The sequence below is a fragment of the Neolamprologus brichardi genome, chromosome 23 (genome assembly GCF_056152115.1).
Source record: "Neolamprologus brichardi isolate AB-2024 chromosome 23, ASM5615211v1, whole genome shotgun sequence".
In the NCBI taxonomy this organism is placed as follows: Eukaryota; Metazoa; Chordata; class Actinopteri; order Cichliformes; family Cichlidae; genus Neolamprologus; species Neolamprologus brichardi.
The window spans coordinates 6,723,897-6,737,002 of record NC_142125.1 but is presented as its reverse complement, the minus strand read 5'-3'; the positions used below and the strand labels follow the sequence as shown (position 1 = coordinate 6,737,002).

The window sequence follows — 13,106 nt, the reverse complement described above, 5'->3', positions numbered from 1 at the left end:
GGATGGTTTCAAAATATCTTTAATCATAAATCACCAACAGTCCAATAATTCACATCTGGCAGCAAAGCCTCAGGAAAAGCATTCGGCATTCGTTTTTACAGAAATAGACAATACAGGACTTAAAAATGATGACTGAGTTATACATTAGATCTTTTTAAATGGTTATAGCATAACCATTACTCTCACCAAATAAAGGAATGAGTTTTGGAGGATTGATGAGAATTAGAAGTGTAGAATTTATGCCAAAGACCACTGAATCTTTTATGGCCTGACACAAATTTTCTTTCATTTTCCTTCTCTGTGGCACAAATACTAAACTACAAACACAGCTGTAGCTCAAACTTATCAGCATAATTTAAACCAGAATTTAACTTGTATCAGTGGACAATGTTTTTTTTTTTTTCTAAATAAAAAGTAGTTAAAATGTCTTTTGTGTCATTGTGGGCGATTCAGTTGTCCTGTTTGTCACATTTCCACCCATTATATTTTTTCCCCCACGTGTTTTATATCCGTATTCTTTTGCTTGATGCAGATCAGTAGTATTTACAATACACAGGAAAATGAAAAACATTGTGTGGAAAGGCCACTAACGCACATCAGTCTCATTGTATGAAAGAGTGCCTTACGGTGAACATGCCTGAGGCTTATCTTCAAACACAGACGACTCATAGCAGCCACTTGGCCCTCAGAGCGTGTGTTTAAATGGTTACTGGGAATGCCTACTTAATCTGGAAATTAGTTTTTGTGGAATATGAAAACATTATACATTAAAAGCTGTTCGTGTACTGTGTAAGGCACTCTCTCCTGGACTTAAAACACTGCACATATCAAAATCAGGCAAAAAAGCCAGCAAAACCATTAAGGTAACAAAAAAAAAGAAGTTAAATAAAACCTCCCATGCCTCTTTAACACACTTGCACACACAAACGTTCACCCAGCTATGCTGCCTATGTACACAAAAACCCTATCTTTATTACACAGAAAATTCTTCTACTTATGTTTTTTAATCTCCACTCCTAAAAAAAAAGTAAAGTGCAACCTTGTTAACAATATAATCAGGTGGTTTGTTTTGTTTATTTCTTCTCTTTAGCTCGCTGGCCTTTATTTCTGCCAGACTTTAACTGGTAAAGCAACATTAAACCAGTGAGCCACAGTAGGAGAGGCTTGGTCGATGGCCATGTCAGATGATCTGCTTTGAAACAACCTATTTTCAACTCTAGAGAAATCAAATATATTACACAACCCCAGCAACCTTAGATGGGCTGAATAATGTAAAGTTTACAGTAATGAACAAATGAATGAATGGATGGATGAAAAATTGGGAACACTTGTGATAACAGACAAATTTAGAAAAAAAATCCAAACGGCAACGTCATGGATATTTTCTTCGTTGTCCATTGCAGTTTCAATCGGATCCTTTTGCCAATGATCTGGGTAACTTAAAGCAATCCAGAAATGTGCTTAAACCTACCCAGGATTCTTTCTGTTTGGTGCAGATTAAGGAAGAGAGACCAACTTCACCAACCACAGTGGCCTGATTCTGGAATCTACGAGGGTATTTGGACATCAAACATCCTATTGTGCCTTCATCAGTAGCTGTACATGGACAAAGGTGTGTCCTCCATATCATCCTACAAGAAAAAGAACGATGTAAATGCTTACACCTATGTTTACACAGTCATACTCACACTTTTGCCCTTTCTTTATGCAATACAGTTGAACTTCAGGAATCACTTTGTTATAAGGCAGCAAATTATATCATATTATTAGCACTCCTGTCTGAGGGACTATTGGACTTTGGAAGCCACTATAGAATAAAAAGCATTTATGAATCCTTCAGGAAGATGCAAGATAAACTGCTAAAAGGGTGTTATGGGCAGCAGAAGGAGGAGACCAAAGCTCTCAAGTGGGCTGGGGGTGTATACATGCACATAGGCTTAAATCTTGGCAGGCTATAAGTATCAGAGGCAACAGAGACAGGAGGACCAAAGGTGAAGACTGTGCAAAGGGGCGTGGGGGGCCCTCGGGCCTCTGGGCCTGCGGCTCGGTTCACTCTGGCACAGCTGGCTGCCGGTGGAGCTGGTGGGCACGCCGGTGCAGCCCCCTCTAGCTTCTGCTCGGTGGCTACTGGGTGACCCCTTGTCTGGGGATCCTCAGCCCTTCCCATGAGGGTGGCACGGATGCCCCTCCGGTGGTCCTCCTTGGGCTCTCGCACTCTGGGGCCTCTGGATGTCTGGGGCCCGGATCTCCTCCATGCCTGCTTCATGCCCTGGGGGACAGGGCTATGGCTCTCTACATCCTCTTGCAGACCATTACATGGGGAAACCATTTGAATACAAGCGCGCCGATCCACACAGGTGTGCACACAGGTGTTCACTGTTTGTAGACTTAAACCACACCTTTCTTGGCTGCTACTTCAAAGGACATTGTGCGCTGTCTGTCCTGCGTGCTGCACAACAACATTCAATATTTAGTATTTACTGCTGTTTACACTTAGCTAGATTAATGCGATGGTGTTGTGTTTAGTATGTTGCTTTGCTTTTTTTTGCTTGTCTTCTATTCTTTTTCTCTCAACAGGTGATCCAGGAGATATTTTTCCCCCCTTTCTCACTGTCCCTCTCCCCTTCTGTTTTTCTTTTCCTTCCTCTTTCTTTCTCCCTTTCCTATTCCTCACTCATGTCTGTCCCGTCTGTAACAACTGAAAATAAAATAAAATAAATAATAAAAACAAAGGTTGATAAAATGGACCAATACGGCAATGCCATGATGATCCATTTGGCAAAATAAATCCATTGGGTATCCTTGTTGGTCTTCAGACAACAATTCTGACGGCTAAAGAACCAAATGGGACAGGCAAAAAAAAAAGAAAAAAAAGAAGACTGTGCAAAGAAGCCCAAGAGGCCGAATATTGTAGAAGGGTGGAAGGTGCACGCCATTGCAGCTCACACTGAGAGACACTGCCAAGTGTCTGGGATTGTGCACAGGAACATCTGTGCCCAGAATGTCCAATGAGGCACATCCCAAAGCGGTTGAGAGCAAGAGAGCAAATGTTCTGTAAGACTTCAAGTTCTAGACAGACAAGCTGATACTGGCTAACCAGCCAGATAGAGTGGTAGTTAACAAGGAACAAAAGATGCCAGTAATCGCAGCAGCAACATCAGAAAGAATGAGCATGAGAAGAATGGAAAATGGAAAAGCCCTGTGGCGGGTAAAGTCCAAAATGGTCCCAGTAGTAATAGCAGCATTAGGGGCTGTAACCACCAAACTCAAAGAGTGGCTACATGAGATTCAAGGCACAACATGTGGTTTCAAAGACGTAAAGGCCTAGAAATAACCCTCAAACTCCCAGGCCTATATTAGAAGCCTGAGGAAACGCTGTGAGTTTTAACTATATTAGGAAGAGCAGCAGCAGAAGTACATCTCCAGTCAGGCCAAATGAAAACTGTAACTAAGAGTGCATAACACATCTGCGCTTAACAACATCTGACAGGCTGAATATTTTCCAGTGTTGCCTGGATATGATGGGTGAGCTCACCATCGGTAGGTCCTGCAGCCTGCGGAACTCCGGCCCGTTGCCTCTTCGGCGCAGTTTGAGGAAGAGGAGCAGAGTGATGATGACAGCAGCAATGATGAAGGCTGATACCAGACCAGCCAGGAGGGGGTCTAATCCAGGAGAGTTGTGGGCCGTCACTAGATAAGACACAACAGAGACACATCAGCTGGGGCCATTTTTCTATTACCACACTGTATGCTGAGTAAACATGCTGGCAATGCAGCGTTTAGGGAGGATTTGACTTTGAAGTTCTGGTTAGAACTATATATAGACACTCCATGAGCCTGCTGAGTGTTCATCATGAAGCTCAGGACAGAAGTGTCAAACAGGATGTTTAAACTTGCCAGAACGATACTTAAGGTGAAGAAGTAAAATCAGCAAGTCATTTTATTATTAAGGTATCATTTTAAGACCTTTTCAAACTAAACTAGATTAGTGTATACAGCACATGAAGTGTGTTTCCATTTTCTCCCAGGTTATTGTTTAATTTCAAAGACTAGCCTGACCTTTTGTTTGGTGTTTCTTTCCGCTAAGTATTTCTGGGCAGGAGGATTTCAGATCTGCGTTTCTGGCATCTCCGTATATGAATGTTGCTATGGAAGACTGTTTTGTAAACTTAGCTGTTTTTTTTTAATATCCTTTGGTCAAAAGTAACAACAACCACAGAGTCATGAATGCTTGCTGTTCCTCTGGCTTATGGAAAGAGGCAATGTGCCAAGCACCTAATAAAACCACACAGAGTGAGACAAGCAGAGAGAATTTTACACTTAAACTGTAGTCAAGCAGCCTTGACAGCTGAGAAAAGTTAATCAGTTATTCATTTCTTTGCACCTATAGTCTGGTAAAAGTACTTTCAACGTGTTCAAATGAATGGTTTCTAAACCCTGCGTGGACTGTATGGACACAGAGAGAGCAACTGTTCACATATAAATCATTTAGTAAATAGAGAGACGGAGACAGACAAAAAGGAGAAAAACAGAAATCTTGAGGCTAGAGTCCCATGACTGCCTCTGTCCCTTTCTCAAACAAACCCATGATTGTGGAGTGCTTGGTGGTGACAGTGCTTGTAGAAGATGTCAACGGGGGGGTTGCGTGGTGTGTGTTTGTGTCTCTGTGTGTACAGCCAAAGACTGGCTTGTGCTGGAAACAAAGAACAGCATCTCCTTTGTTGTTAAGCCAATTCACTTCTGGCTCTGTCAATATCCTGGAAGTGAACAGTCAAGAACAAATTCATATACCAGCACAGAAGGTATTATGCACTTACCGTCCCCGTTCACGTTGAGCAGTGATGGGTTGTTGGCATGGGAGCTGGTCTGGATGCTAGGCTGGATGGACTGTCTGTCGGACTGTGAAGTGATTGACGTTGGCTGGGAAGTGGAGGGCTTTTGGACGGAGGCGGTGCTGGAATTTGTGTTGGACTTGGTGGTGGCGGCGTTAGTGGTAGATTCAAGCTTTGATGCTGGGGCAGAAGTAGCAGGGGGTGCTTTGGTCTCATGGTTTGATGCGTTTTGATTTGATGAGGGAGTCGGGGTGACCGGTGCACCTGCAGAAGTGTGCGGTACGAGTGTGGTGCTGATATTGATGGGAACAGCTGTGGTGGGGCTGCTCTGAGAAGGTGAAAGTGCCGTATTTGTGATGTTTTCATTTTTTGCTAATGTGGTCTTAATGGCGTTGTCGGTTACTATGGAAAGAGAGAGAGAGAGAGACAATGTTATTGTCAAAATGATGTAGTACTATCAGGTAAAAAAATCAAGTCATGCCTTTAGTTTCCTGTGTTTACATTTCTGCCAGCACATCCAATTTAATTTGACCCATTTTATTTTGTAAAATAAAAAAAGCAGTGAATCTAGCCTTTATTTATAATAATATTGATTATTTAAAATTACACAAAATAATATAAACAGTAACTATTACTATCAATTCACACAGGAAGTGGTTTTATTTATTTTTATGAGAAATGGTGAAGAGTTCCAGGTGGTCTAAACATAGAAGATAAGATCAGTTTTTCCAAGCTCAGTATGGACTTAAAAGGCTTGCAGTGATAGCCAAAGAACTAAACCAGTCTCTAGAACCAGTGTGCAAAACGACAGCTTGCCAATAAGAGCCTTACAGTATATAACAACATATGCCTATAATGCCTTTTACACAAATAAGATTTATTCATATAAAATCCATATAAACTTGAGGATAAACATCCTCCAAGGGCTTAAGGGTGGAGACAGAGACATGCAGATAAATCCTCTTACCGTAATCCATAATGGTGAAGCATATGGTTTTAATTTTTTTTCCTGAAATAGTCAGAAAATTAGATCTACTTCTGTTAAAGAAGCAGATCTAATATCTTAACAAGACTGAATGATATTTGAATGTAAGCAAAACACCGGAGATGAATGAATTTGTTTCACATTACTGTAAAATTGTATTTTTTAAAAATGTTTTTTTTAACTGTATTTTCTTTTGAAGAAAAAAAGATTAGAGGACCAGGTCATTTCTTCTGAAAACAGATGGTTCAACTGACTTTCAGCTACTCTGACACCTTTTCGATAGACTGCCATGAAATCCGTTCAGGTATTCAAGGTTTTTTCAGAAGCTGTCTCCTGAAAACTTTAGTGACCGCTTGAGGCTGATGAAATGAAATGATCGCGGCTGGTGAAATCTCTTGAGAACTGTGGAATTAAATTTTGTACAGGATAAAATGTAATTACTCTGGTGATCGTTTCACTTTTATGTGGTGCCATCATCACATATCTGCTAATGTAATGCGGTTCTCATCAGCCTCAGCTGTACTTTTGTGCTGAAAGCATGTTTAATTTAACGTTTACCATAAATCACTCTAAACAAGACTTGCTTTCTATTATATGAAGCAAATATTATCTATTATACATGCTAAATATCAGTGAATTAATTTACCTTATCACCTTTCAAAATTATTTCCAATAGAATATTTTTTTCTTAAAATATAACTAAATATACACATGCAAAAGGAAAATGTATTTTACTCTTCTGTATGCTGCTTTTTTAAAGCTAAAAGGGCCCGGTAAAAGTGATATTTAAAGACAGAAGACTTCATACTTCTGAGTCTATAATAACTAAAACTGGCACCCAAAAGCTTCATGGAGAAACCTTATGAATACTATTTGTAAGATCATATTGTGGCACGCTATATGGAGAAAAGTGCTGAGCAGATGTTTTCTGTGCCACTGTCACAGGTGTACAAAATCAGGCACCCAGCCATGCAGTTTGCTTTTACAAACATTTGTTAAAGAATGAGTTGTTTTAAAGAGCTTTCTGATTTTGAGTGTGGCATTGTAACAGGATGTCACTGTTACAGCTAATCAGTCTACGAAATGTCTTGCAAAAAGGAAGTGCTTAAGAACTACAACAATGTGAGAGACCATGTAAATTTACAAAGTGGGTTCAAAAAGTGCTGAGAAGCACAGGGCATAGAAGTCAGCAGCGCTCTGCTGACTCAGTAGTTCCAGACCTCCTCTGACATTAACATCAGCACAAAAACTGTGCACCGGGAGCTTCATGGCAAGCTACTGTAGATGGAATAAGGAGGTGGCCCAGTACTTCTTTCCACAAAGTGTAGGAAGTATGCGCTATAGGAGCAGATAAGGCCAGTAAGTGCTTTGGTAGAATATGTAAAACAACAATTATCTGATCTGCTTTTCTTCAAACTCTGGCAGCAACATCCTGGTTAACATGCAGTTTTGTAATTGCTGCGTTCAGTAGGTCAGTATATACTTTAAACAGGAGTAAGAAACAAAAGCTGGAACAATATTTGGGTAGAGAAATCCCAAAAAGTTGATTCTGTTCATCTGGATGTAGCGTTTTCAGTGGGAGAAACATTTCTTCACTCATCCAAGTGACTTGTTCAGTCTCCAACACTAGCTTTAGGCAGTACCTGCCAAAGTGGGTTAAAATGTCTTGATGCGTGCTCAATTAAAAAGCCACTTGGACAAGTGACGAATTCTTTCTCCCGCTGAAAACGCTACATCAAGATAAACAGAATCAACTTTCTGGGAAAACCTTGAACAAGCTTTTCAGCTTCAGCTGTGTTTCACGAATGGTAAACAGCAATTTTGTCCAAGAACAATTATTAGCTATTAAATAGATATCAGAATCAAATGTGTCACTTAGGTTTTTTCCCTTCTGATTACATCTGTGCGGCTACAGGACAGAGGCTCTCTAACACTTGGCGCCTTATTTTGTCTTCATTTAACTTTAAACAGCTCATGTTCATCTATTGATTAGCAGCTGACACGGTCAGTTAAATTTAAATATTTTGCTCATTTGGCATTACGGACATATACAGCTGTGTGTATCAAGAAAGCAGCTACAGATATTCACACCATACTTATGAATCACATTGGTAGCATATAATTACGTGCATGAGCATGCTAAGTATAACCTACAAGCACTAAGAATGAAAATTCACTTGCTTCCACTCTACTGAGGTAAGTGCTAATGACTTAAAAGTTAAATATGTCTGATGAAAACACATAACCACAGCTATCTGCCAGCTTAAATCCTGCAGAGATACTGACTCATGTAAATGAAAATAATTGCTATTTTTTACAAAAAGTAATTGCGTGTGTGTGTGTGCGTGTGAGTAAGAAAGGCAAAGAAATATCCATGTCTGTCTTGGGGGAGAGGATTTCACTTCTCTTTCTCACCCCCATGTGAAAAGTCGCACAGCATTTAATCACTTCTCACCTCAGTGGCGTCTGAATCACCTCTTTCTCAGCTCTTCTCCAACTATATTTTGCCTTTATTCTCCATTTCCTATACAGTTAAGCTAGTCACAGCTTCTTTGTACTGCTCTTCTTCCCTGCTTTGCATCATCTTTGCATTTAGTGGCGTTTCCAGTTCTGTACTCTGTTTCTTTAAAGTCTGAACTGAGCTCTCTGTCCCTTCCTGTGTTGTGTTTGTGGAATCACAGTCAACACTTAAACCCTGTCACTAGCCCTGTGGCCCACTTCTGGACGTGGAAAACGGTGATAAGGACTCTGTTAAATATAGCTCCTCAACTCTGAGCCACCTGCTGTTGTGCTTCCTCTAAATTCTTCTGAAGTCTAACAAAACTTCCCGTACTGGCAAACGTCAAACAGACAGAAACAATAACCACAACAGCGCATCACAGTTTGTTGCAAGTTTGCAATATTAGGCCACTTCCTAAACACTTTAGCCTACCGTCATGTTTTGTAAGTGAGCGCAGGAGTAAGAGTTTGGAGGTGCATGCTTACCATTATCTTTCCCTGGTTCGGCTGTGATGGTGACGCTTGTATTTTCTGTAGTTGTGTTTCTGCTCACATTGACTGTGCCATTGGAACTTATGTTTGTCGCTGGGCTGCTCCCTGAATGATTGGCAGCATCCGGGCCCAAACTAGACTCATGGTCCAGAACTGGAGCCCCTGTAGTTTGAACAGTACTAGGAGGAGTTTTTGAAGAAGGGGCAGGACTATGCCCATCAGCTGAAGAAGTAAGGACAGAAGCAAATGTGTCATTTTATTAATATCTTTAAAGTCACAAATTATTTGTTCATTATTCCAAATACATATGGAGCAACAGGCAGTGTTCACACCTCAAAACCATCGTAACAACTCAGGCTAATGTTTAAACAACCGAACAATGGATACTGAAATTAAAACATGCACACATACAGCTGTGCAAACATTTTAAGCAACAACAGTAAGGTATTAACAAGTGATAATGGCATGAATACATTTTTGAATAAATAACATTATTATTCATTCATTTATTGAATAAGTGTGCACGTCTCCTCACTTCTTTTCAATATGTAAACTAAATCAAAAAAGTGGAGCAATGTTGGAGTGTATTTCGCTTAATTTTTTACAGTATTAATTCTCTTTTTTCGTAAATAACTTTCTTTATATTGTTTACACGATCTAAATATAAACTGAAAACAAACAAAGTTTCCGCATGACCCCAGTTGTTGGCTTGTGGCAGGGAGTTTTTTCAGCTTTCACAATGTCTGCTTACTTGACATCAGAGATTTGCCGGGGTTGCAACATCCGCTCCAAAACTATTTGTTCATCTCGTTGCAGCAGGTTGCACTTTAAAAATCTCATTATACGTCTGGGATAAAACCCATCAGATGCCCGCTCGTGTTACTGCTGGAATCCAAAAGTCTAAAGAGCCCCAAACTTTTGCATAGTGCTTTATATGTAAATGTATCTGTCCTGAGTAAAGCCTCAAAATCATCACAACAATTATCAAACAGCTTCCCTGGATCAAACAAGGTTTTAGTGTCTGCCTAAAGAATTTGGAAAGAGAATCATCCAGGTAAGGAAATGCCAAAAAGTTGATTCTGTTCATCTGGATGCAGCATTTTCAGTCTCAGTGAGAATGAAAAAGTCATTTGGATGAGTGACGAAACGTTTCTCCCACCGAAAACGCTACACCCAGACGAACAGAGTCGACTTTTTTAGGATATCAAGTTGTATTTGTTTTGCAAGTCCAGAGTTTCTTTTGCATCAGGAGCCATAAATTCCCAACCATTTTTCGCATGTGACCTTTTGAAGTAAATCAAAGTAAACCTACTTGTGACCTGTAGAGATGTGATTAGCTTAGCCAGTGTGTGATGTTCCCTTTTGGGAGACATCTTTAGAAGGCTGATATGACAAACCATCCATAATAAAAGTATATATCTATTGTTTTACCAACTCAAGTTTAACCTTGCACCTTTTATGAACTCTAACCTATAGGTCGTGAATTGCTAACTAAAGTGCACAGTCACAATGCCGCACGAAAAAAAAAAATAGACACAATTTGACTGCCACTTTCAACTACAGGCCATATAAGTTGTGTGAACTAATGAAGACCTTCAGTCTTTTGAACTCTCCTTTCCCCCTCTGTGCTGACACATTTATCTCTACTGTACAAGGCTCCATTTCAGTTTCTCCCCTCCTTTGATGAAGACCAGAGCACTAATGTAATGTAAAGTCATTACCGTTCCATAACACACTGCCCTGATACCTTTCATTACTGCCATAATCAGTCACACGGCTCATCAGTAAACACAGTGAGAGAGCGAGGCAGTGAGACACAGACAGACCCAGAGAAAGAGAGAGTTGTGTGAACTAAATGATAGCAAAACAGACACACTCATAAATAGACAGAGGTGCTTGGCTGTATAATACTGGCCTTGTTCCCTCACTTTAGCTCCATTAGCGAGCTTCCTAGGTCTCGTCTAGTAGGCTATGTCTGTTTTCGTACATGCATGTGTGTGCAGGGTAAAATCATGAAGAGAGTCACTGTTTCCACCATTGCACACGCCCCTTTTTAGATATTACAAGGGCTTACTCACAATCTTTCAGGCCAATGCAGCATGTACCTGGGGAGATAGCTTTTGCCCATTTGTTGACCCTGCCAGCGAGAGAAACAGCCACAAGTTTCTCTGTGAACAGATGTCTGCTGCTGCTGCTACAGGAAAAATATACTGCGATACATCATAAGCTCTGTTTTCTCAGCAAGTGGTTCTGGTGACATTTCAGCCAATACTGCTGAAGTGAGCTTTTTATTAAGGGAAACTGAAAGAGCTAAAAACAAACAGCTATGCACATGCTGCACTCAAACTGCCTACCATGTTTTTGGCTCTCGTTCTCATTCAATAGACCACATGTGAGAGCCTAAACTAGCTATAGGTGTTTCGTTATTTTTTATGATAGCGAACTTACCTGGTGCATGCATGTTACACACCGCAGGCAACAACTTCTGTCCTAAACTAATTTGCACCATAAAAAACCCTCCCAGTAAAACTTAATAATTATCCAGCTTGGGGAATTTATCAGAATTAAAAATTAAGCTCAATGAAATGAAACAAAGGGATTTCTCGTAAATGGGAGCTATTAAAAACAGCCTTTTTGAAACCAGGCACCGAGAGAGCTTCAACTTATATCACAGTTCTGCTTCATAAGATGCTCTATCTGTAGTTCTTTTCCTGAGTAAATATGACTCCATACAAATGAAACTTAAACCCAGCTCTGTTATACCGTGTGCATATTATTGCATAGGTATGCTGGCTGAAGCATGATGTCAGTTACTTTTGATCTAATTTTAAATAGTCTGTCTATGTTACTCTTATTTATTTAAAACTTGTGTTTTCCACAGGAGAAAAAATCCGATTGATTGGTTACAAAAGAAGGCTATATGAGTGCAGCATTGCTCATATTCTTTGCTTCTTTGCTATGAAAACTCAGGGGGCTTTTTTTTATGGTGAATGCTAATAACCTGCCATCATCCCCTTCATTGTGTTTAATGCATACAGTAAAAACTGAACCTGTTACCACTGAACAATCTCTTCATAAAGTCTGCATAGTGTACTGCAGAGGCGAGCCAATTAGTAGGAACCCAGTAAAATGACAGTGTGCTGCTGCACATAATTAGAGGTGTCATTTATCACAATGTACTTTTCCTGCTAATTTACAGCCAATAAATGTTCTCCAGTGGAGCCGTGCTGTTTCCTATTCATTTGAATTTCAGCTCGAGGAGCTGAAGGGACAGTTCAGCCCAATAAAATCTTTTCAAATGTCAACAGTCTCATTGTCCTTTTATGTGAGAGGTGGTGATGGAAGAAAGAAAAGAGAAGGCCGGAGGAAGAGAGAAAAGGGTTGTAACAGGTAGGAGGGGGCAAAAAAACAGAAGGTGGGTTAAGAGTGAAAGACAGGATGTGTGAGAGGTGAGTTAATGTAATGCAAGCAGAAAGAGGAAGAAGGGGAGAGGGAGCAAGGGAGGAAGTGATGTGCGAGATAAAATGTGGCTTGCTTGAACAGTAGAGGCGAAGATGTGGAGTAGAATTTTTAAAATAAATCTGCGCAGTGTAAAAGCGAGGTTGAGCTAGAAAAAAAGAGGAACTAAAATAAATAAAAGAAACAACCTGTCTGTCTCTTTGTTGCGTAAAATGAAAACAAAACAACAACACTGACTTCATCCTTTAAACCCAGATGAGTTTTGTCATTTTAAAGCCGGACAGACATGACTAGTAATGCCACTAATCCCTACTCTAACAACATCACAAGTGTCAGCAGGTGAGTTTGGCGTGAAAGACTATGTTTACTTTTTAGGCGCTGTAAGCATAAAGTTCGGGCATGTAGCATACAGAAATAAACTGCCTCCTACCGTGTACAGCGGATCCCAAGTAAATCGCTAGAAGCGCGCAAAGGGCAATCCAGAGTTTGGTCTCCATCATCTGTGTCCTGTGGCGACGCAGTAATAAAATCACTACACAAGCGTGGTTTCCTCTCCTCTTCTTCACCCAGGACTTCTCTCGCTTTTGTCCACAGTCGGACTGCAGACTTTCACGAAACAGTTTAAAAACCCGAGGCCGCTTTAGTGTCCTAACCGCGGCGGAGAAACAGTAGCACTAACGATGTGTGCGTGGCTGGAGGGACAAAGTTGAGGGAGGAGTGTGTGGTGTGTTCTCTCTCTCTCTCTCCAGAACCAGTGCCACGTGTTCCTGGTTCAAAATAGTCAGCGAGTCTGTGACGCACAGGCGCACAGGCCAACGACGACGCAAACACGAGCCACA

At 40.6% G+C, this 13,106-nt stretch overlaps 1 protein-coding gene across 1 annotated transcript; it reads right to left on the bottom strand.

The window, feature by feature from the left end:
• Positions 1–3: 3 nt before the first annotated feature.
• LOC148095996 (uncharacterized) lies at positions 4–12,989 on the bottom strand. The gene is made up of 5 exons (XM_087836670.1): positions 12,698–12,989; positions 8,803–9,030; positions 4,818–5,234; positions 3,536–3,690; positions 4–1,631 (listed from the first exon to the last, which is right to left on the bottom strand). Exons 1-5 carry the CDS (start codon positions 12,765–12,767, stop codon positions 1,590–1,592), a joined length of 912 nt encoding a protein of 303 aa, XP_087692796.1. The 5' UTR covers positions 12,768–12,989; the 3' UTR covers positions 4–1,589.
• Positions 12,990–13,106: the final 117 nt, after the last annotated feature.